Genomic DNA, 26,199 nt, shown 5'->3' on the forward strand with positions numbered 1-26,199 from the left:
ATTTAATAACATGACCTCTGGAGTACATAAAAGCTAAACTCTGCAAGGGAAAATGAGAAACAATGATTGTTTTTAGCACCTAAGTCAGCGGTCTCCATCTTTTTTCAGCTGCCTTACACAATCATGCCCTAATAAGTTCATTTGAACTCATTTTAAATAGGATCAGGACTTTTTAATTCATTTTAGCTGCCCATAACTTTAGCTTAACATTAAAACAATGGAGCTTTTACTTTTTGTTACTAATTAATTGAACAGGTAATTATGTTATGATAGTTAGTGACCAATTTCCCTGAGTTTATCTATTACTGTTCAGTTTGTTAACTATTAATCCAAACTTTAGTTGTTAATCAGGCCTTGTCACTAGCAGCTAACTGCTAACTAATAGTCACATTTGTTGCTAAATGTCATTCATAACTTCATATTAATAACTTTAGCTATCTATTGTGTTTGCAAACACTTTCGACTGTTTTCCTTCAACATGTCTTCTGCTTGATCAACGTCTTCGTTTTATGGCAAAGAAACCAAATTATTTCCTCCTGGATTTAGTGGGACATAGGTGTTTATCAGCTTCAGGTTTCTGTTTTTACGGCAGTTATATCGTTGTCCATGACTGAAAGCTCACGTCCAGTTGAAGCAATGGAATTAAACATGAGTCCAACAGTTTGAGTAATGGTAAGAAGTAAAGTGACCATCTGGAAATAAATAAGGAACTAACTTATAACATATTTGTGAGTTGATTTTTCAAGGTCTGCATCTTCGCTCAACAAAATGCGTCAGAAGAAGCGATGAAGTATTTATAAATGAGCTAACAGATAACAGCAGGCCTACCCTTTAAAGATGCATCCACTGGTATTACACACTGTCCAACAGCTTCCTCTTTGAATGAGAAGGAATGGAGGATGAGGCTCGGTATAGGAAATCAATTCAGAGCTGGATCTGCGGTATGTAGTTTGGGAACGGGGTGATCTGAGGACGAGGGTGTGCGACACTGCTTGTGTGCATGCGCGCGCGCGTGTGTGTGTAATAGATGCATTAGGGAGAGCGTGTGTGGCAAGAGGAGAGTGCATACAACATGTTTGTATGAGTGAGCAGCCACAGGGGAGAGAGGCCGGTTCACAACGAGGCCAAAACGATTCAACTTTCACTGACCTCCTTATGAACCACCTTAATAATTCATCACACATAGAAAAATATATTTATATATATCAGTATTGCCCCATCCCACCCCCTTTCTCTCCTCTGCTCTATGTTTCAATCTTTTCCCCGAGTCCCCCGCGCTGTCTGCCAATCAAGCAGAGATAGCCATTACCAAGCAAAATTCGAAAAAGGCTATTGATGCATGCATGCATGTGTATGTGTGTATGTGATATTGATGGGTCTGTCGCTGTGCATGTGTGCAGTGCCACTCACCATTAGATTTCTCACTGTCTGCAGGTTTCATCTGAATAGGGTGGTGCATCTGTAGAGACAGAAAACAAGGACAAAAAAACGCCTCATCAAATATCGGTACACATGCCCTAAAACACAATATGACGAATGCTGCAATTCACTTTGTCTCTTCACATCCAAATGAAATCCCAAGAGGATTTCATACTCTGTTAATTACACATGTTTTATAGAGATGCTTTTGTCAGATAAGAAATATGGCGGCAATTGCTTTGGTTTTCCCACAGCAGATAGAAATCTGTGTGAGACACAGTACGCCGCTCAGCTCCGCAGGGCGGCGGTAGAGCATCTAAACCGGTTTTCTCTAGCAAATGCCAGAAAACACGAGGAGGAGATGAAGATATAGGGGTCAAGAGGGCAAGAGGAAGGACAGAAATGAGACCACATGCAAGAGCCAGAGCATGGGAAAGTACAAGGAGGATGCACATCAGCAAAAACCGAGAAGTAAATAAAAGAGGAAGAAGCCCCAAAAAGAAGAGGAGGAAGAAGAAGAGCAAGCGGTTTTCTGCTTGACATTTCTAAATCGCTTAGAAATAACTACCCAGGGACATAAACACATGGAAGATAACAGTTTGCTTGCAAGAAGTCCGCTCACTCACTTCAACAACTGCAACTGATTATTGTGGAGATAAAAGCTTCATACAATAGTCGGCCAGATGACCGCCAGCATGAAAAATGCTGGTGCTGGTGCGCTGCACACTGAGAGACATTAGCATATAAACATAACCTTTCAATATTTGGAATATTTCAGCATTGTTATTTGTCTGTCACTGTCACAGAAGAAAGACCTAAAAAGAGTTTATTTCCACAAATCACTGACTCACTTTGGTTTACAGACATGAACTCAATCCTTGCACGGGGTTGTATATGATAACGTTGATGCATGATCAGCTGGAGAGGACATTATGTTTCAGGCTTCCTAACCTGCTTCATGGTTCAGATGGTAAGAGATATTACTCTGCTAGATCTGAAGTATGAAGTCTGACATTAGAGCAGAATTGGTCAAAGGGTATCATGTTTCCTGTCTCCTGCTCGCTCTACAGCACCACCCCTCTTTAAAACCGGAGGATTTTCAACTCATCAGACATGGATGATTTCCTGTACAACATATGACTCTAGACCAGGCTTGGGCCTGACTGTTCAATCGATTCTCATCCCAGTGGTGTCTATCAGAAACTAATGGCATTAAAGATCCCAAATTGTCTTTTGCACTGTTTTTAAGGAGAGACCAAGTCCTCGTTAACCGAACGTTATCATCCCACAAATGTGTCTGTTTGTGTACAAGCTTCTTTTCGGACAAGGGGCGATGAGAGGGTCCTCCAAGGTTTTGGAAGTGGTGATGTGTCTTCATAGATCGAGAAGTTCAGCATAAAAAGTTGTGACAGCGACTGCTGTGGATTCTTTATGTTTTTTTAAACACTCAGTTTTACTTTGTATGTTGGAAGTTAGAACGTCGCTTTCCACCGCGGCTCACAGATGGATAACAACAGCACAAAGGAAGAGTGACCCATAGCCCGGTTGTACCAAATACCTTGTACACTGCCTCCATCTGGTAAAAGAGCCCACTGCAGGCAGACTGGACATTCTTTTTTTAACCTTATTTTTACTTTTGATTTTACTTGCTGTGTTAAAGGGTAGGCACCAAAAACAGCTTGGTTGGTATTAAAAAAGAGCTTTGGGTTAAAATGACAAAACTACCCAGTGCATATAAATGTTACGCCAAGGGTTCCTGAACAGTTGTCCATATGTGATAGGTTGGGCTAGTACCATGTTGTGTGCCACACACCACAGACACCAAAGGCATCTCAAACTTTATAAGCTTTACACCAGCTGAACATCTGGCTAAAATTGATTTCCAGGGTCAGAGCCAAAGGCTGGACACAGCAGGGGTCAAGGAAGAGCCACCTGCCACAAAACCAAAGCTGAAGCCTGCCCGGGACCCACGTAGTCATAGAACTGAACTGGACTTCCAGTCATTGCTGTTTTTCTAGCACAGTCTTTTTTTGAGGTATCATTTCTCAACTGTTTTTCCCACAAAGACATATTTTAACCACTCAACTGAGAGATACATTAAAAAGCTTATCACATGCTTGAGCTCTGACAGATCGCCGACCTGTCAGCTAGGAAGTGGTTTAAGTTGTGATCTGATTACATACTTTCGCATTAGGCCTTTCTGTTAACAGTCATTCTTATTGCACTGATTCTGCTTGGATTAACGTTGGATCTTACTGCACACAAGGTTGGCCCCAGTTCAAAGTAAACTGTCCTGCACATCCTTCTTTGGCTTTTGGCTGCCTTTAGGTTGTCGACTGGCTTGCATGAGACAGCTGGAATAGCAGGAAAAAGACATTTGAAATTGCTGGAGGGATTTCTTTCCTTGATCAAACTGCAGCTGTCATTTAGACCTGATTTGATCTCAGTATGATCCAGACCAACTGAAGACCCAGCCCGGCTTATCTTGATGCATTCTGACTGCAGTGCATTGTGTAAGTATTTACATTTTGCGATTTTTTTCTTCTTTCTTTATCCACACGCACAGTATTAAGAAACAGATTGCTCGTCTTTAGCAGGTGTAAATGGGGTTTAATGCCTGCATTTAGACTCGTCTTTTTAGATCCTGGATATCTCTCTGATGTATCCAAGAAGCAGTTTAATGGAGCTGAATGATGGATGGGTTTTTTAGGTGGTGAGTCTTCTTTTATGGAAAAAAAAAAAAAAAAAAAAAACACTTCACAGATGAGACGGCTCCCCCTCCCTCGCCTCGCCCTCCTTCATGCTCTCCTCCTCTGTCCCTTTTTTTATTCCCTCCATCTCTCTTTCCTTTATGGGAGATTATGTGGCTGTTTGATCTGCGGAGAGACGAATGACAGTGATTCTCCAAATCTAGCCCAGTATCAATCACACTCAGAGTCAAATACCAGCCGTGAGTGAGTAGGTCTGTGTCTGCGCGAGCGTGCATAAATGTGTGTATGTGTCCGTGCGGGTGTGTATGCGCCCCGTCTTACCCATAACGCCCCTGGGCTCAGTCACGCTGTGACAGAAGGCTTTGATCTTCCAATTCTATCACACACCTTTATCCCAACTCTCTCCCTTCTTGCTCGCTTCCTTATCATCCTCACTCTGCTTTTTTCCCCTCCCTCCTCGTCTCCCAGACCTGTCCCAGATGAACGCGCGCGCACACACACACACACACACACACACACACGCACACACACACACACACACACACACACACACACACACACACACACACACACACACACACACACACACACACACCTAGTCTGTTGATTAGTTCCCAAACCTGCCTGATGGGAGCAGTGAGTGGTGAATGAGGAAGAAACAATGTAGCAATAAAAGGCAGAAAGAAAGAGAGAAGAAAATCATCAAATAGAAGAGGAGACAAAGAAAGGAAAAAAAAGGCAAGAAATAAAGCAAAAAAAACCTAAGAATGAAGCGAGAAAGAAATAAAGAAGCAGGAGAAAATTAGAAAAAAGGAAGGAAGGAAACAACAAAGGTAGGAAAAAAGAAAGTAAGATAAAAATTTAAAAAAAATAGCAACATAAGGAAAAGTAAGAAAGAAAGAATACAAACTAAAGAGAAGAAAGTGTGAAATAAATAACGAAGAAACGGAAAAAAGAAAGACCAAAAGATGAAAGAAAGACTAATTGAAAAGATGCAAACAAGAAATAAAGCAAAGAAAAAAGATAACTAGAAAGATAGATAACAACCTAAAGAGAAGAAAATTACAAAGAAATTACAAAGAAAGGAAAAAATAGAACCTAAGCAGAAGGAAGAATTAAAGAAATAAAGAGATCGATAGATAGATAACAACCTGAAAATAATATAATAGAAGGAAAGAAAAAAGAAAAAGAAAGAAAGACAAATTACGACCTAAAGAGAAGAAAGAAAGAAAGAAAAAGTGAGACATGGTGAGACAGTGGATCCAACCAGAGGGAGGAAAGATAATAAATATCATATCATATGGACAGAAGAAGAGCTGTAGACTGTGGACAGTCAGAAATAATCGGCAACCCTTCAGGCTGGAGTCTCAGTACAGTATCACTAACACAAGGACAGATGCAGGGACATGGATGAGGAGTGTGTGTGTGTGTGTGTGTGTGTGTGTGTGTGTGTGTGTGTGTGTGTGTGTGTGTGGAGGAGGGGGGGGGGGTGTTGAAGCCACATCAAAAGAAGCAAAGTCATGTCAAAGCAAACCTGGAAGTCACATCAAGTCAGTTTTCGTTAATCCATTTCAAAGTCTGTCCTCCAAAGGCAAAAAACAAAAACAAAAAAACAAAAACAAAAACAAAAGCCACGACAGCATCCGCCGCGCTGCTGTCGTTCACTCCTGAAAAACACTGCCAAAAGCTGCACACACACACACACACACAAACAAACACACACACATACACACAAGTACAAAAACTACGTCTGGCTTTCAGGCATCTCCTCCTCAGGTCTGTCTACACAAAATGCCTGGTGGGCGGGTGGCGCTGTCGACATGTTTGATCTTGGCGAGTTCCCGCCGAGATCCACAAAGCAAGACTCTCCTCCGCTATCCCACAATTCCACTGCGAGGTTTCTTCTCGCCTGGCGGCCCCACAGCCACAGCCTGCCATTAATTATGTGCTCTGCGGGAGCCCGGCACAACTACTAAGTCCTGGGTGCGCTCAGACTCATAAAAAAAAAAGCCCAGAGAACCAAAAAAACCTCCACAACGTGAAGCCACGTGTGCAGCCGCCTTGATGCTGCGCTGGCATTTAGCTTCATAAATGTATGCGTCTAGTCACCAGGAAGCTTAATCTTCTTCCTGTTTACCTGCTGCAAGCCTACGCGAGTGTTAATTCTCCCGTCTTTCCAGCCAAGAACTGAGTCGGCTTTCTTGGTAAATCTTTAATTGAAGTGGTTTTCATAAGCCACTCTAAGCCAGCGCGTAATAATTAATCAACAACAAGATTTACAAAATAGGAAAAATGAGAAATCCTTCAGAGGGCGGCTGTACAGTTAATGACACAAAGTTGAATTGAACGCAATTTCCCGATGTTTTGATTATTTGCAGTGAAAGTTTGCATGTGCTTTAAGGGGCTTATTATCTGCTTGTAGTGCATCCGCAGAGCACTTGAAATAAAGTGTCACCATTTGTTTTTAATCATTTTTCGAGCGCCTGAATTGCCTTGTTGCAAACTGCATATAGCTCGGTTCTGATTGACTGAGTCACACTGTGCACCGCTGTAAAATACATGATAAATGCACACCTTTGAAAATCGATTAACATTTAATTTACATATTAATGTGCAGACGGAAAGTCACCGCTCACGCCGGTAATAATGAGTTGCCGAGCCGCGGTGTTGTTACTGTTTAAAACCCCCACTGCTGATAATAATAGCTCCTTTTAGCCGCTTTAAAGCAATATGTTATTATTATTAGCATGCTACAAACTTTAAATTCTCCAGATTTGCTGTTTTTGGACAGCAGCTACATGGGAACCACAGTCTGTGATGACTGTAAGCGTATTCAGGGGTTTGATTATATTGTAACTAAAATCAGCGACCTTTAATGCCTTTAAGTTTAGCGTCAATCATGTATGAGCAGCTAGCGTTAAAAACTAAACCTGTGATCACCTGTTGTTCGAACTGGGAGCCTCCTAATATACACATTACCTTTTTGTTTTCCCTTAAGTAGCTTTAAGATTGTTAAACTTCATTAAATCTATATGATTACACTAAAAAAAAAATCAACTGAACACGCGGGCTCGTCCTGGGTTTAATTTTCACAAGATGCGCCTCCAATCTGAAAATGAAACGAGCAGCTCTGAAAATGGAACAAATGTTCTGACAAACTCAAATAACAGCTGCGACACGCCGACTTTTTACACCTGATTCTCCTCAAACTTCCTGATCAAAATAATAACTTGATATGCACAAAAAAGCCTAATTAAGGCCCTCCTGCGTCTGAGGCGCTGCGATAATAAAGAGAGATACAAAAACACAGGCCATTGCTGGTTGTGAGGTGGTTTTATGGAGGGATGTGTCTTTTCACTCAAACAGTTGGCATAGTGGTTACAAAATAATGTACCTAACCATATGTATTCATTTTTCAGTTAGCCAGAAATCAAAAAATTGTACTTTGCATCTATACATGAGGGTCATTTATCTATATTGAACATGTTGTTTCCATTACTCCCTCTCAGGTTTTCTTTAGCGCAGTAAATATCAGATATCCGTCATAAGCCACCATCTCCAGTACAGTTCCTGTAATGGCCGCTTTATGCTAATATGAGAGTTCAGTGTTAGGGCCACTTCAAAGACTGTTTTACTACCAGCAGCAAGCAGCAACAAAACAGCCATGCTACTGACAGTTCAGCATATCACTCACTGCAGTATCACTGTTATTGGTCAGAAGTGATTTACTGTGGCTCACTGACTCATACTGGACTCCTTTCACAAAGTTTCACAGCCTTTTCCAGAATAAATAAAGGCAGATGCTTTCCACCCAGCATTGACAGCTGAGGTAAACAGTGGAGTGAATTCCTTCTACAGATAGGGAAAAACTCCAGGGTAAATCTGGATCTGGTGGAAACGCACTGGCTAGCCACAGCGGTTATTGGCTACAGTCTCAATTGAGTATTCTTGGCGGATTAAAACATGTTTGTCCTACAGCCGCTGTAGCTAGGATTATACCCTTGAACTGGGAGGGGTAAATAAACAGAACTCACTTGACTGCAATCTGCAATCTACACACATCTTGTTGTAGATTTACACACTGTAACTTTAAAACGAGGTATTAATAAGAGCATGGCTGCTTTGAATGATAGGTGAGTGGTGAGTGGGCTGCGCTCTGTCTACTAGTCTACACTGAACCGGACCTCTCAGTGGAGTTTGTGATATTGGAACCTTTCAGAAAATTTGAATATGATCTACTATGAAATACAGCCAGTCCAAGAAGTCTGCTTTGTGGCTTGGTGAATGGAGTTGTAGCATTTTATCGGTCCGCTACTTAGCACTAACAAGCCAGTGTCTGTCGGAGACATCTGTGCACCCAAACAGTCTATGAAAGAGCCTTCCTAGCCAAGTTTGCTGATAATTTAGCAGTTCATCTTCTCCTCCAAATATGGTTACTTCTGGCTTCTAAACAACAAGGTGGAGATGAGTGGTGTCACAGTGGCTACACAGTCTGCTACAGTTTTATTAGCAACAAAATGCACAGATGCTGTAAAAGCAGATTAGTAGGTGGTTTCTCTTTGGGTTTGTCCTTAGATTTCGCACAACTGCTCAATTCCCTTTTCACTTGTGCAAAATATATTGAGATTGAGGTCCACAAGCAAGTTTTGATGATGCAAGATTAACTCATCCCATCACCAGAAGGTTTTTTTTAACCACCTGAGTGAACCATCGAGTCTACATTACAGCAGAAGGATCAGAGTGCAGCGGGCAGCCTGGATGGATTTTATGACCTTCCAGTTATAGGACAGTCTCTTTAATCACCTCCTGCTTCCTGTCTGAGGCGAAGTGTCTATCTGTCGGACTAGCTGATGAAATGTCATCCACAGGCCACCTCCTTTCAGTCTTTTTATCTTTACATTCTCATCATGTACAGAGCCCCAGCAACCTGGTCTGCATTCACACAGCCTATGGCCCCTTCCCAACCCCCCATGCTGGCTGTAAAATAGCCCCTCCCTGTGTATCGTGTGCAGGAAACCCTACACTTCCTAAATGTTAACTGCTGCTCTTGGGTTAACGTTATCCTGTCGCCTCCTCTTGCCCGCCGACGTCTTGCAGGAATGCCCTGGTGTTTTTAAAGGTCAGAGGTCGGCTTGTCCTGGAGCCAGAGGACAGACTCGAGGCTTACGCTGGGAATAGAACGAGTGTGTGTTGTGTAAGGAGTGCATGGCGAGTGTGCCGCTGTGGATGTGTATGCCCTCTGCCAGCGGTCAGCACCTTCAAAGCAACAGCCAAGTTCACATGAACACAGTGTGTATGCCAAAATTTATACGGCAGCACACAAACACTGTTTCACATCCTGTGTTATGCACACACACACACACACACACACACACACACACTCCTTCTCCTCCCTCTTCTCTGAAGGTGTGACGGTGAGCTGCTGGGTCAAAGTCAGACAGATGGCCCTCACAGTTGGGATTCAATATCAGTGACCGAGAGCATACGACCACTCATGCGTGCATGCAGGCAAACACACAACCCACATACACGCACGCACCCGCAAACACAGACACCTAAAAGTATTTCTCAAGCAAACACATCCACAAAGTAAGAGGCGTAGCAGCGCACATTTGACCTCCAGACAGTCACACAAACAACACTGCACGTGTATTTTCAAGAAACACTTACTGATACTTTGATTCCACTAAAGAAAAGATGCGTCTTCAAAACTAACTGGATAAATTAATTCATGTGATGACGTACATGCAACTGTAGATGTGAGATTTTTCATCTGCAGTTATTTAATTGTGATGACAGGTCTGTCCTGGGAGTTCATGCACAGTACAGACACAAAGCAGGCATCGCTGGATTCGCTTTATGGTGCTTTTATGCTCAGCATTAGAGGTGGGCGGATCTATCCAATTATTGATAGAATCGATACTAGTGTATTAGAATCAATGACAAATGTCTGAACCTTTTTGTGTTGACCGTCACGTCCGTTTCATATAGGCTAGTTGCTTCAGAGACGGGCACATTTACATTCCAGGTCTCCAAAAAGCCCAGTTTCAAAATAAATGAAAAGCTGGTAGATCTACTTTACTGTGTTAACTAATTATTCACAATCACAGTGATTTAGTGGCCATAAAAATTTGTTCCAAATTTGCAAATTAATGACGATTCATCTAATAAGTCAAGATACACTGCTCTCCAAACATACAGTTTTAAGTGTCAGCCGCGTATACGTATTAGATCAATACAAAAATGTGCAGCATCGCACACCACCACTTGCCGTTCACTCTCTGTCAGATGGCATCATGTGATGAAATGGTAAATGGCCTGTATTTGTATAGTGCTTTACTAGTCCCTAAGGACCCCAAAGCGCTTTACACATCCAGTCATCCACACATTCACACACTGGTGATGACAACCTACATTGTAGGGGAGATCGTGGCTCAAGAGTTGGGAGTTCGCCTTGTAATCGGAAGGTTGCCAGTTCGAGCCTTGGCTAGGACAGGCAAGACACTTCACCCGTTGCCTACCGGTGACGCCAGTGTCCGGCAGCCTCGCCTCTGTCAGTGCGCCCCAGGGTGTAGGTGGGTTTCAAAGCAGTTTGCATTAGTGACTCAAAGGTCAGCTGGCTTAAGAAACATAATAAACATTTTTTCCAACAGTGTATTATACACATATTGCACTTTGCTGTGTGACTCAAAGCCATAATTAAAACATTTGTCTTTCATTTTTGCCAACCCAGTTTTTTTTCTGCATAGAGCATATTTTTACTTCCACTCTTTAATTTGTGAGCCACATCAAGGACACATTTTCATTCTCTTATGATGGGAAATGAAGGTTTTCTGATTCGGGTGAATTAATTTAATCTCAATGCTTCTACTGAAATTAAGAAGTTCGGGCTGTCATGAAAAGTTCAAACAGAGCCACATGTTGATGCTGAAATAGTGTTGCTGTTTTTAAACTGCACTTATAATATGTAGATACATATATATTTACAGGGGTTACTTTTCTGAAGCAAGTTAAAAAATCAGTTTCCAGTAGTTTGACTTTACTCCTTATGAAGCCAGAGATGCTGTGCGATTTGTAGTCGTTAGTGTACATCAGAAAGATCCACAAAAGTCAACTTCAGGTGACTTACCTTTCTCTGTTGCACACACTCACACACATATGCACACTCTGCTACCTGTCATCACTATGACAAACACCTTCACCCAGACAAAGAGTGACTTTTATGCTCGTTCTCCTTTCATCAAACAAGCAACTATAAATCAAATTGTCCTTTACAATATCCCTCATCTTAGTGGCGCTTAGCACACAGTTAGCCTACATTATCCCCACTTCATTTAGCTCGGTAAACAATTAACCCGGCGCGCGTGTGTGAGCAGAATGATTGAGGGATTTGGCATTAGCTATGCTGCGTTGCGTCTCCATGCTAAGTGTTTAACATAGTTATCCTGTGTTTATGCCCCCCACCGCTACCTCCTTTCTCTCTCCTTTCCTTTTTCCGTCTCTTCCTCTCACCCCCACCCCAATGAATCCATATGCTTAAACGCTGCCACCAACTTGGAGAGAAAAGAGGGGTTAGGGAAGTTAATTTGAAACAAGCGATTAATATTTCTTTTGTTAAATAAGAGCACACATGCACGCACGCACGCTCTGAGGGTCAGCGCATCGATGAGGTTTGCCTTACTTCAGCTCTGTTTGCGATAGCATTTGGGTTTCACTACAGCAATTACAGGCCTTAATTGAATTGATTTCGATAATGAGCCTCTGTAATGACACTGCTGTGGGAATGGACGGGTGTGTGTTTGCAGTTAATAAGCCACTGTTGTTTTTGCTGGACTTAAATGATCTGTGAGGAGCCAAGCAGGATTTAAAGATGAGGAGACACACACACATATTTAAAACACCGGTGTGTGCTGCTCTAATAGCTGCATACTGGTCAACCGTCTCTGTTCAGCTCTTTTTTTTTTACTATAAACCACTTGTCCGAGGTCTAACCTTTCAGCTTGTTGCATAATATCCTCCAGGCTATAACACATGAATGTTTGATGGCACACGGCTTACTACATGGCAAACTTAATATCCTACACCGCCGCACGTCTGCTGTTTTCAGCTTAGCATAGCCGACGACTACTTCCCAGGTCCTTGGGCGGTTACAGCGGTCTGGTTTCATGGGAGCTTTTTCCGTGGCACTGCGAGAAATCTTTTAAAGGGCTGAGGAGTCAATCTGCTGGTGTATCAGTCAGTGTGAGTTAACTCATCTGCTTTTCTTGCGGTGGGCTCGGGTGCTTCTTGAGTGTTGAGTGGAAAGCTATTGTGATAGAGCAGCGATACGTGCAATGGGCTTGCACTTAAACAAACAACGCACATCGACTGACAGGCTGTGGCCATTCCTCCCCCCTGCACCACTCAGACACACTTCAAACACACAGGTAGCAGCTGATAAATGGCTGTTGGTAGCCCTCCATACGTCTGTGTCTGTTAGTTTTCTTAGGATTTCATTTAAAAGTTTGTGGACCATTAATGGGTATCAGCTGATGATCTAACAGCTAGGTGACATCGTATTTCAATCCTAATATATATATATATATATATATATATATATATATATATATATATATATATATGGTTAAGGGGTACAATTTGCCACAAGAATCTAGACTGAGTATTAACTTTTTTTTTTTTTTTTTACTTCTACACAAACCCAACAGTTTATTGTAGATGAATGTGGACAACCACTCACTTAGATGTCCGAAAACCAGTTGGGTGACGTCACCGATCGGAAACCAAGGCTCACTGCAGGGTCATATGGTAGCTAACACACTATAGAGCAGACAGGCTCTAAAGCATAAACACCTAATAAATAATATTTAAATCTAGCAGCTGAGTAAAACTGCGAGAATCATTCCCGAGATCTTCTTTTATAACCAGAGCCCCCTGCTGGCCATTGGAAAGAATGCAGTTTTAAGGCCCGTTTTAAGGCAATGGTTTCCCTTTGCAGACCTGGAGGCTACATCCCAGTTTCACACGCAAAGTGACTGAAATGCTCCGATGATTTCTACAGGCTGTAAACAAACTCCAAGTTTAGTGATATTTTCTAAATCCCACAACTCCTCATTAGATGGGGAAACCTTCCACTATAAACCAAAGTTAAAATCAGAATCAGAAAAACCCAGTGAATGTCTAAAACATGCAGATTAGGCAATAAACTTGTTTGTCTTTCAATGACGTTTGGTTAAACTTTTTTCTTTCTTTTTTTAATACTTTCTCTTTATTGATTTTCATCTTACTTTACATACAGAACTAAAGAGGGCAAGGGAAACTAACACATTCACATATGTTCACATATTCCAAACTACACATCGCCTTGTTTTACTTACACATATTACATATTACACAGGTGCATGTTCCATTCAAACACAATCACGGCTAGTCCTCTGCATCGCACAGGTATCAGCTTCTAGTCTTTTAAGGTATAACCATCCCATCTTTCCCAAAGTCTCTCTCCTTTCTCCTTCTGCAGCTGCAGTGAGAAGGTAATCAATTCCATATGATGGATTATGTTAATAATGTCTATGACCAGTTTCCGTGTGGGGGGGCTTGTCTGCAACCAACATTTAGTAATTACCTTTTTGCATGCAACCATAATTATTTTCAGTAAGTATGAGTCTCTTTTATTTATATCCTCAGGAATTTTCCCAACGTACATGGTACTAAAGGAGAAGTGTTACTCCGAGCACATCCACCACCATTTGTTTAAAAAGGTCTTCAGCTTAGGGCATGACCAGAAGACATGGAAGCAACCCGCAGCGACCTCGCTGCACTCCCTCCAGCACAAACTTGTATTTTTTTCATGCTCCAATGTGACTGTTGTGGGGGCTTCACTCTGGGGCTCCACATATAAGCTATAAGTTATAAGACTTGTGATAAACACAGTGTCATACCCAGCCCTGACAGCAGAACCATTTGGTTCTAACTGGGCCACTTTTAGCAGTTGCTCAGTTACAGAGCTGGCAAATGTTGATTGGGTCAGATGTGGACAAAATGTCACAATGCATCAGACATTCAGCTGATAGAACTTGGACTTGTCGCTTAGCTGAGGATGCTAGGCTCACTCCAAGTCAGCCCTGTCACCAAAGGCCAAATGTGGCCAAGAGAGCACTGCAGATATGGGCCAATCATTCATTTCTAACTGGGAGTAAGATTGACCAAATACAAAAGTTGTTATTTAAAACATAGTCTACACTATTAGGATTTCCTAAAATCTGTCTTTGTCCTGTTTGGTATTTGTTGTCTCATGCTCTTCTTTTCTCTTTTCTTTCCCTTCACCCCCCGGTCATAGCAGATGGCGGCCCTCCCTGAGCCTGGTTCTGCCAGAGGTCTCCTTCTGTTAAAAGAGATGTTTTTTTTTAATCCCCGCATTGGCTCATTGGGTTTCTATCTGTCTATGCTGTTGTAGGGTCTTTATCCAACAATATAGTGCGCTGAGACGGCCACTGCAATCTGATCTGAACTTAAAATGAATTCACTGTTTTGGTAGTCCTTCATTTGCATGCTTCTACGTCATATTAACATGAAATTAATATATTACTAGAGCATAAATACTGTTTTTGCTGTTTTAAATGTATAGAAAGACATCCACAAAGCCGGACTTACTGTTAAAAGACAAGAACAATAATGGAAAAGAATGGTCACACTCAAAATAATTTCCAAATCCTAAAGATTTTTAAATGTATTTACAGATTTGTGCAGAAGTCTGAACTCTCTCTGGGAAGCTTGATGATGATGATTTGAAGCAAAAATTTCAAATTTGCATTCATCGCTCCATCAGACCTGTTGCCACTGATTTTCAGTCCAGTTCTTGTGTAATTTGGCATACCTCGCCCTTTTCTCCAAGTTTCCCCTCCTTAAGAATGGCTTCTTGACTGAGCCCATTTCTGATGAGGCTTCAGTGAACAGTAAACGGATAAATGATGGATGGATTAGAGTGTCCAGATGCTTCTCGCCCGTCCTGTGTCAGGTCTTTGTTGGATTTTTTTAACAGTTTCTTAAGGACATGACTTTTACATACTGATTATCTGTTCTTTGTTTATTTTAAGTTTCCTCAAAATGTGAAAGGAAACACACCATGGCAACAATCTTTCTTCGGCTAGTAGAGGCTTAGGAATCACTTTTTGGGGCAACCAACAAGCGATTCCTGTGAAACTGTTTAAGCATTTTTCATAGATTCATCTAAAGAAGACACAATACTGGTTCTTCCCTCGAGGTAGACTCCTTTTTTATGCTTAAATGATTCAGGAGTCAGTATTAAGTGACTTAAACATAAAAAGCCACCATTCCTCTGGATGCAAGATTTAAAAGATATGCGGGGCGGTTCGAGACTTTTGCACAGCACTTTATTTTACATTTAAATGCAACTGTCGTGAGGAAAAAATGAGCCGCAGTAAACACTTAGGCCTGCAGCGAGAAAGCAACCAGAATCTTCGATTGTTTCAAAGCGAGCTCACGAATTCCCTTCAAAGACGGGAACAGTGAGAGTCTCAAGACCGCCAGGCCTTGTGCATGAAAGAATCATATTCATTCACATCATTCAAACTGATAGTGCACATTATCACTTACAGTCGGCGGTTCTGTCTGCAGCTTTGTCCGCCAACTTGAAATAATAATAAATGACCGATTAAATGGCTTTTGTCTCTGGACTGTAAATTGCTGCTTTTAAACCTTAACCTTGCTCCAGATCACACTTACTTTGATGAGGGGCCTTTGATGTGCGAACACACACAACCTTGTGCTTGTGCTCTGGCAGTGGAGCATCACTAATTATCTCACCAGCGGAAAGGTAAGGGAAGTGGGGACCTGCATGTGTGTGTGTGGTCTCAGTACGATGGTAGCTTTTAATGAGCCCCACATTTCTTATCAAGCTTGGTGCTCAACAAACGCTCTGATCCGCCCACATGGAGGACTGGGCTTGACTGATCGCGTCTGATGCCCCCCCCCACCCCCACCCCAACCCCCTCCACACCATCCTAGCCAACACCCTAATCAACCTTCCTCTCCCTTGCCTCCCTCCCCTCCCTTCCGTCTTACTGTCAGAAAGAAATATCCTTGAGAGAAACTGTGAATCAAAGGGCTTTTTCATCCTTTTTCACAAAGAAAAAGGAGCGATGGAGAGGGACAGAGATGGAGTGAGAGACTCAACAGGACAAAAGAAAGACAGAAAGTGAGCGAGGGATGGATGGAGAGAGGGCAAGAGGTGGAGGGAGTGAGAAAAGAAAACCAAGGATAAAAAGACTGAACTTCTCTGAGCTGGAGGGCGCTCCAGAGGACACGTCCTAGATTAGCTACCATCCCTCCCCTCCTTCCATCTCTCCATCCACCCTCTTTCCTCCAACCCCAGCTTCAGATGGGGAGCAGCAGCCCTGGGGCCCACTCGGCGGGCGTCAAGGGTGGAAATAGGAGGGGGGAGACACTGGGCATTTAGACATCTGTCAGCCACTAATGAAAGAGTTCAATTTAGTGGAAAATCTAAAACAACCTTGTCTGACAGGCAGGCTGACAGGCTTTAACTCGCCGTGTGTTGTTGTTGTTCGTGTACGCGTCTCGCCGTCGTGTTAGCGTGAAGAGGACCAGGAGGGGGGCATTAAAAAAAGGTGAAAGGGGGAGAAAAAAAATAATGCAATAAACTCAGGCTGTGCTGGGGCATATGCTTGCGAGCACATGAAAGTGTAGAGCTTGTGTGTGTGCTCAAGAGTCATGCAGGGGTGTGGATCAGTCCATGCAGCAGGGGTTGGGTCTTATGGCTTTACATCGCTCCAGGGGTACAGGGCATGTTTTTCGACGATAGATGGGTTATGGTAGGGTTTTCTGTGTGTGTCTGTGTGTGCGCGAGAGAGAAGAAAAAGCATATTTAGCCCTCTCCAGTGCTATTAGAGTTGGAGAGATGAACACATGGCTCTCCAGGCAACACACGCACACGCAGACAGACGCACACACTTTGTCTCCACCCCCCCCGAGCTTCATTAGCGCGTCATTAGAAACAACTCTAGTGAAAGCTGTTGTTTTAGAGAAACAGTCGTGCCTATCTGTCCTCGCCGAAAAGGCTCTACGTGTGTGTGCCATGCAGACAACTCATTATTTTTTGTTTTTTATTTTTCTCTTTACTTTTTTATAGATTAATCCACCTGCTGATTTATGTGCCGTGCTGCCTAGCGACACTGCTATTACTGAGGTTGAATAGTCAAACTGAACGCAGTTTTATTGACTGTGAAAGCATGAATGGTTGGATTCATGAACGGTCACAAATTCCATTGTTTGAAAGATGACGGGTGTGAGGATGGATGTCCACACACAAAACAACAGCCCGAAGGTTGTAATGAAACAACTGGGTGTAGAAAAGCCCTCTACCTGCGCCACACAGCAAGTGTCACATCTTCAGAATTTATTCGTTTTTGAAGATCAAATTCAAAGTAACCATATGAACTGCATCATCTAGGACAGATCTGAATCTTTAAGCTGTATATACACGATAAGCTAGATGTGGAAGATCCCCTCATTAAGAGCAAAGTAAGCACAATTACGGCAGATTTAATGTTTACTCAGAAACGCAGTTAAAAGGAAGAACTGGGCTGGGGATGGGTTGCAAAGCAGCTTGCAGAGGCAGCAACAGCTGTAGGCACGCTATAGCAGGTGAAACAGAGTGACTTTTATATGATTTGCCAACTTGTTGTGAAGGTGATTATCAGCTGAGCCATCAGCTTCTGATCTGAGCACAACTTTGGATCTTTAGGCGTTCGTGGCTTAACACATCAGTTGTGACAACACTTGCCGCTTCCTGTTTGTAAGCTTTATGTTTTGCTCTTTCACCCTCTTTTTCTTTTCACAGAAAATACTTGGTTAGGATCTCAGAAAAGAGTGTGGCATGGGACGGCATGCTCCCTTTTCAAAACCTTAACCCTTCACGTTAAAAAATGATGGCAGTAAATGATGCCACTGCATCTAAATTTGACACCATTGGTGCTCAACAAGCCTCTGTGTGTCTGAATAATGACTGAAACTTATAAGGTTTCTGCCTTTCAGGGCTTTTTAATCTGACACACAATATGGCTTATAGTGAGGTCTAATGTATTAACGAACCATTCAAGACACCTACACTCTAGTTTTTGTAAGCAAAATTCTAATTTGAGCATCAATTAGCTGGTATATTTGCAATGCAACCATACTAACCACCATTATTTGTCACATATGGTCACCACTGGCTCCAATAATCCAAATTGGAGACATCCATAATGAAAAGTCAAGGCTTTAAACACTAGAGTGGGACTATATTTGGCTATATTTATTTATTACACTGAGTTTATAGCTAAATAAGAAACATTAGCTCGCTTCCACTTCGTTTAGCTTAGCATACAGGCTAGAAACGGGGTGAAAAGCTAGCCTGGCTCAAAAGATGTAAGAATCCACAAACCACAGCCTCTAATGCATACACACTAGCAGCGTATATTTTAGCAGTTTCACAATTTCAAAATCTGAAGTGTAAAAATAACCCAAATTTCTCTGCATAGGCTGCACAAGAAGTGGTTGAAAAGTGAAATCCTTATCATTCAGCATCAACAGCAATGACACTTTACCTTGCAAGCTGAGCTACACTCATAAATATAATCTTGTTTGCTGGCCACTATCTTCTTGGAACTAAACAAAACGGAAGCAATCAACCAAAAGAAAAAGTAAATGATAACCTTGCTTTTGATACAACTGAGGTGAAAACTGAAAAGAAAAATTGTTCTGACACTCAGTTCGTGTTGTGACCTGTATCTTCTCTAGAAACATTACTTCATCGCTGAAATATGACAGGCATGTCTGGAGCTGACATGAATATACACATTCTGCATGCATACAATCACATATGCATACATTTGGTACGAGTGCGCTGACGGATCGCTGACAAATCTTCAGGAGAGACATCAGAGGAGTGATGGAGATGGGGCCGGGAGAGAAGCAACAAGCAGCGCTGTCATTTTTCTTTCTCTCTTGTTTTTTTTCCAACTGGCGAGGAAGCCTACACCTCTCCGCTTTGCTCTCGCCACCGCCATCACCTCTGTGAGAACCGAGCAGGGAGAGATTCATCACATAAAACCACAGACCCCCTTCACTTATCCCTTTTCGCAAAAAATGGCAGCCATTCAACTGTTTTTTTTGCCCTAAACCAACATGGCTGCCAATACCGGTGCCCTTTTCTCCAGTCTGGCCCCCGTCCAGCTTTCCACTCTGATTGCATCTCTGCCTGTTAGGGCCTTGGGTTTGGAAGGAGAGATAGAGCGAGGGAGGGGATGAGTGCCAATACAAACATTGTTCTGCTGGCTTTTTACAAGCCAGGAGAGTGGGGAAGTTAATAAGCAGGTATTGGTTTTTAACTGCGCCCCGTTTATTGCTTTGCCCTCGAGCGTGCTGGAGTGCTCTACTCCACCTTTTTCCTGTCCATCTGCCCATCACCTTTGCTAACCTCCTGCTCAATTTCCCCCTCTCTCTGTCTGCTCTCCTTTTGTCTTGACATGCCTCATTCAGCAATTAATCCGCCATCCTCATCATCTGTTTATTTCTGCCTCCCACTGGATCCTTACTCTCATTTTATTTTATTTTTTGGCCCTTTTTTTCCCATTTTGAGCTGAGTTGAAGCCAGTCAAAAAAAAATCCAGCATAAACCACTCAATGCTCCGTCATTATGCTGCTATTGATTTAGTGTTTTGCAAGTGTGTCCTCGGTCCTCTTCCCTGTATATTAAATCTAAAACCATATCCGTCCATCAATACAGGACAATCGCATAAGCTGTTGTTGTCCGCCTCTGACATGATGAACATGATGCGGGTTTAATTGCATATGTGTCACCTGCTTTTTTTTTTTTTTTTTACATGGGTTAACATTTTTAATATTTGTTGCTCCCAGAAGCTTTTCATGAACAAACATGACAATAAACTTTCCTTTACTTCCAGCACTTATGAGCAACCTTTTAAATCTCACCGCTGGGCTCCGCAGATTCTTGTTTCAAAGAAACAACTTTCAGCTTCATTTTTAAAAACTCTGTTACAGCACTTGGCACAAAGCTACAACCCCTACAAGCAGTAGCGGGTGGCTCAGTGGAGTTGTTTTGTCCTGGGGCTTGCCTGTGAGGCTACAAATAGGCTGCCCTAACCCAAATCTGGGGCCATGAAGAGCTTAAAAGACACAATTTGGGGTTAGAAAAACTGCTTTAATCCTCTACAAGGTTGATGTAAAAAAAATATTTAATTTCAAATTTTATTTCATACTTTCAGTCACTTAGTTGCCAGCCAGCAGAAGTACTGAGGAATGGTCAGAGCCTGCTAGAGAACACAGATGGACTATAGACAGACTGTTTATAAAAGATGAATGCAGCCTGCAGGTTTGAAAAGCTAAGCCAGGGCATAAGTGCATTAAACCTTTATTCTTTCTAAAGGCCAGCAGTGGGTGAATCCTCTGGATGCAAAAAGAATGAAGTGGTAAATAAGAATGCATGCAGGTAGTCTATGATAACCCAAACCTATATGCAGAGTGGGATTTCCCTCCTTAATATGTAACCAATAAAATATGGCTTATTTGTTACGTATTACTGCTTAAAATATAGGTTACTTTTTTAACCACCACATCTGATTTTTAAAGTGAATCTAGAGTAAGTAACACTGGGGTCACTGGGTTCAGACTCTGTGCCGCTCGTCTTTTAGACCATGGCCCTTTGTGCTAAACCCACAGTGAGAAACTTTGGTGTTAAACTGGAGCATGATTTTTATACTAAATAAGCAGCTGAATTCTGTTATTAACACTAGTTTTTACCACTTGAGGCTTTTATCCACCATCAAATCAGCTTTATCTTTTAAAAGGTTTGAATGTCTCATTCATGCTTTTATCACAATGTGTCTGGACTATTGTAATGCACACTGTGTTGGCCTTAGTAAAGTTTCCCTTTTTTGCCTGCAGTTAGTCGGGATTTGTCTTCTAACTGGTACTCGCCATTGCAAGAACATTACGCATCCTGGCCTCCCCCCATGTTCCCTCAAGTTTGCTGAGGTCCATAGACCAGCTGCTCCTGGTAGTCCAAACAACCGGACTGAAAACCAGGGGCAACTGAGCTTGTTCACACCTCCCTGTCCATGGTATTACAGTTTTTGAAAACACATCTTAAAACTAATTTTTATTCCTTTATTTATTATTTATTTCATGACTCTGCTCTGTTCCAACTTTTCATTGAGCCAAAGAACTCAGCTGTTTCAGAAAACTACCGCTCATTAAATCAAAGAGAAATTAACTATCACAAAAAAAACCCAACCTAAAAATCTCCTCCTGCTGATTGCTCCCTCTGGGCTGTTAGAAAACCTTGCCATGAACAACATCTCTAAAGAAATGTTATCTGCAAGTGATAGAGGGCTGATAGAGACGAGCAAATATACTCCTGATTGGAAATATCAACCCTAACCCTAATTTAAACTAAATGCGATTCATTCAAGCTTAGAGAATTAAATATAAAGAAATGTTTTACTATATTCTTGCTCGGCTTCCATATGACAGATATTACCTACCAGAGGCATCATAATTTCCAGATAGACATATTTAAATGTTAATAAATGCATTTTCTACAAGTTTAGGTGTAATGTTTTGTACTGACGTTTTAAAGACGCTCTGATAATGTGTTGTTTACTCTGCTTCAGAGACCAAATACAGACCCAAATTTACTGCTACCTGACATCAAAAAGGCCCAAACGAATGCTGCAGGAGAGAGAAGCAAGTGAGGAAGAGGGATGACCAGACAGAACAGAGGGAGGGATGGTGTTATGGTGTAGAAGAAGGCGATTTCATGTTCCTATAATCCTGAAACTGCTGCAGTATGTGTCCTCCCCTGGGCTGTTTCACACCTCCAACCAGGGATAAGTGACAAGCTCTCACGGTGCAGAGAAACAGCCGAAATTTAACATACTTATTCCACGAGCAATTAACACGGTGACTCTGTGCAAAACAACAAGATTGACTCTGAATTGGGAGCGGGAGCATAAATCCCACGTACGGCTCTTGTGGGATTCGTAGTATCCACCCTGTCCTGCCCAGGGGGGCTATCCACTGATCCAACCGACAGAAGTAAGAGCGTGCAGGCGCTCAACTGATGAGATTCCAGTTAGCTGGCACAGACGAGGAGAGGGGTGGGGAAGCAGCCAATAACCTGAGCAGAAGGGATCTGGGGGCCTCTAAATATCCACCCAGGGCTAAAAGTGTGAGAGTGCGAGCAAGCTTCAGCCCACTTCCTCTATTGCTCTCCTGGGCCACAAGAGGGAACAATATTGGAAAATGGAGCACCAGCACACTCCTTTATAGTCAGGCATATGCACGGGTGTCCAGAAAAGCAGGAACAGATGCCAGCAAGCAGATAAACATGCAAGTGTTTTCGACTGCTAGTGGCAGCGTGTTTTGATGATTGTTCTCTAATCATCTTTGCACAAGGATGAGCGTGCAGGCTAGAAGCAAAGGGAAACACAACACAAACTCCTGCAGACTGCCGAAGCCAGTAATGAAAATATAAAGTGGGGACGAGTGGGTGATTGTCAGCTTTTGGTGAACATTTGCTTGGAATAAATTTGGACAACACGTTTTTGCGAAACAACAGCAGATGATATCATTACACTAAAAGCCGATAAATTATAAATCACTGGCAATAACTAGTTGTAATGTCTGTATTTCAGTGGAAACGTCTCCTCACCTGCTGGCACTCAATTTCGATGTTGTCAGCGCATTGATATGTTATCAGCAGTTGGTGCCCCACTCTCACCAACTGACTAGCAGGCTCATTAGTCTGTTACAGCCATTCTAATCAGTGACAAACAGAGAGCAAACCCACATTACATGGGATGCATCTTGTGTGCAGAAGTGCACAGTGTTAAATGTGGTAAGTTAGCATGTGAAAAATTTATATCAATATTTTGTGCAGTAAAAATATTTCTAAAAGTCACCGATTCTTAACGCAGCCGTTGACATCAACCATGTAATATCACAAGATGAATTTATTATTATTATTACTTTTTGAACGGATCGAAATAAACACATGTGACCAATCAGACCACTGCATTTGGCAATGAGTGCGCTCGTAGATGGTCAGATGTGGTCTTTGTTGTCTACATACGCGTTACACAACAAGTTCGAAACTGGAAACCTCTGAATTTTGTTTCGCTTTTTCACAATGTGCAAAGTGTGTAAAGAGAAATTACAAACAAAAGTAAAAGGCAACTCTTAAAAACTGTCTAAAAGATGAGTCTTTAACTTGCATGTCATGATCGAGAATTACATAGATGGGTATGGATTATTATTATTAATCCCACACTGTGGAAATCCACTTGTTACAGCAGCACATGGCTCAGGTAGAAAAAGTCCATTTGAGTTATGTTTGAAAATAAAACCAAAAAATAAGAAAAAAAAAAGCCAAAACTGCTAAAAATGATGATTCAAGTCAAATAAAAGAGTAATTTGTATGATGTACAAATGGCTACTATATACAGTAAAATACAGGACAAAGACATTTTCTAGATTTTCTATATGTACATGGGAAGTGCTGAGGGAATGATAGTATATATATGTGCTTCCACTACCTCTCTGGTCTCTTATTGTGGACTTTTAATGTGAAAGCACACTGTCTAATCGTAGGTGGTAGCAGCACCAGTAACAGGTGGAAGAAGCCACCAAAGATCAACATGAGACTGTGTGCGAGTGACACATGAAGCACGTAGTACTACGACTCGAGCATTTTTCACAAATTAATTCCAGACAGCATCAGGAGACTCAGGTTGGGACACTGTCCTCAGCTGCACTCTTTCATATGTGGCACTACAGTCTGCTTCTGACAGGTTCTCCATATTGGAAATAGTCAATCTGGTTTATTTAAAGGTGATTTCAGGATAGTGTGCAGGAGGCGGGAGACCTTATGTCCATTCGATTGCTGTGAACTCACGGGACTACTGTCTGCACCCAGAGCCGACAGGATAAATACTGAGGTTTTTACATGCAGCTCTGCGGTCTGCGGCTGAGTGATGGTGCAACACAGGGATCTTATTTGCCTCTATCTGTGTACATATCAAAAGATGGTCTGTGGTTCTTCTATTAGGTAGGCTACACTGACTAACCTTCTAGGATAAAGATAGAGCTTGGGTTTTAGGCTGAAGTCCACCTACTTTCATTAGAAATGTTTCCTTTTTTGGATCATCCAAAATCTTTTTAACAACAAAAACTGAACGAATGTCTGAAATGGATCATTTTCTATTTTCTAGAAACTTTTCTAACTCCAGACAGTCCCCTGGTGACCCGGTGGCTGTTATGGTGGTAATAATGGTTTTTGACTTTTATGACATTCACACTTAAGCTTGGAAAGAACCAGTGGACATAGACTCCCTCCAAACTTTTGAACTAACCTTGACAGTCACCTGCTCGCACTCTCGGTCACTCACAAATGCTCTGTAGCAGCAGCGCAACACACTGAGGCAGTTACTTGCGTATTCATACCCACCCACACACACACAACACAGGTCGGTGTGGGGCGGGGTCGGGCGGGGCTGCCTCGAGGTACCGCTGTAAGTGTGTGATTAGAGGAGAAAGTAGGCAGAGGAGAATGAGGACACACACTCACCCCTGTTAAGGTCTTTATGTTATGCAGTGCATTCTGAGCTTCAAGGGCAGCTTTCCTTGTGTAAAACGTGACAAAACAGCAGCCTGGGGAGAAAGAGAGAGAGAGAGAGATGAGCATAAGGAGCAACAAAGAGCATTTTCTCTCTTCATCTGCCTGGCATCACCTGTCGACACTGGGAGACGCTGAGTGAATGTTAAGGAGAAAACATCCTAACGGAGAGGAAGAGAACACTTTTTTTTTTTAGTTTGTTTCAACGCTGATGACTTGAGCCTGGAGGAACCGTGCACACAAAGTGATGCATGAGCACACACTCACACAGACACACACTCACATGCGAACAACAAGGAAACGAAGACAGGAACGTGGAGAAGCAAGGTTGTCTCTTCATTAATCCCAGAGTGATCTGTGAACAGCTGCTTTATCGTTCATTCACCAAAGAAAGCGCTGACTCATTTATTTATGCTCCCTTTATTTGCATCTCGACATTTCTGACAAATGTGGGCTGGAAATGGAAACATTCAGGTGACACACATGTTACAGCAGTTTTTAAATGATCATATTTGAACGATTCATCAAAAAGTAGTGAAGCCATCTAAAATCAGTGGAAAAAACTGTAAATCTGACAAAAAGTAAAATAAAGAAATCAGCGACTGAAACCTTGGCATGATTCAGTTTGAAGTGTCAATGCAATTCACTGATCAGGCTACTAAAAATCACTTTAAATCAAAATTTGAGCTACGTTTAACTTTGACACTGCAATGTCTTTAGACCTGCAAATTAAACTTTACAAGGTGCTTGCATGCTCACACTCTCACACAGTACCACAACTGGACTCGAATGTAAATGTATACACAATTGCAGTGAAGAAAGCAGGGAGGGAAACGAGAGTAGGGCTGAAACACCGCAGTCACGGGCCATTTTCAGTCAGCACACAAACCTGCACAGTCAGGCAAAAATAAGCCAGCGGGAGGAAAATGTAGGGCAGAGACCGAGGTGTGACTCTTCTATTTTCCTCGTACACACAGCAAGCAGCTGTTTATGTCAAACACAAGGTTTGGACAAATCGCTCACGGTGAGGATTTTGTGTCTGCGTTTACGTCCTCATGACACGACTGTCGAACAGCTATGGGGAAATTTCCAAACGAGATGTAACGGGGAGAACATTTATCAAGGCAACCCACGGCGGGCTCGAATAAATCCAGTGTTTGAACTAAAACTAGCATTCTGGGGAGAGCATAAACCATGTTTTTGTAGATACAGTTTAAAGATGCCACATGCAGGCAATCATTAAGTTACTGCTTCGAAAAGAAGGCAGCCATAAGGACGCAGTGGCTGAATGCATGCGTGTGTCACTGCCACTGCCGCCACTGTTGAAAATGTGGAGAATGTGTTGAGAGCTGCTCATCC

At 42.2% G+C, this 26,199-nt stretch overlaps 1 protein-coding gene across 41 annotated transcripts in view; it reads right to left on the reverse strand.

Annotated features, from left to right (window-relative positions):
• The window catches only part of celf2 (cugbp, Elav-like family member 2), a 236,489-nt gene that overhangs the window by 51,891 nt on the left and 158,399 nt on the right, over positions 1–26,199 (reverse strand). For all 41 annotated transcript variants that reach the window (XM_080292004.1, XM_080292002.1, XM_080291975.1 and 38 more), the window contains 2 exons: positions 24,793–24,875; positions 1,411–1,459 (listed from right to left, as the gene is read on the reverse strand). In XM_080292004.1, the coding sequence (XP_080148130.1) occupies positions 1,411–1,459; positions 24,793–24,875 (132 nt within the window). The remainder of the gene's footprint in view (positions 1–1,410; positions 1,460–24,792; positions 24,876–26,199) is intronic.

This window comes from Astatotilapia calliptera, chromosome 17, assembly GCF_964374335.1.
Source record: "Astatotilapia calliptera chromosome 17, fAstCal68.1, whole genome shotgun sequence".
NCBI classification, from domain to species: domain Eukaryota; kingdom Metazoa; phylum Chordata; class Actinopteri; order Cichliformes; family Cichlidae; genus Astatotilapia; species Astatotilapia calliptera.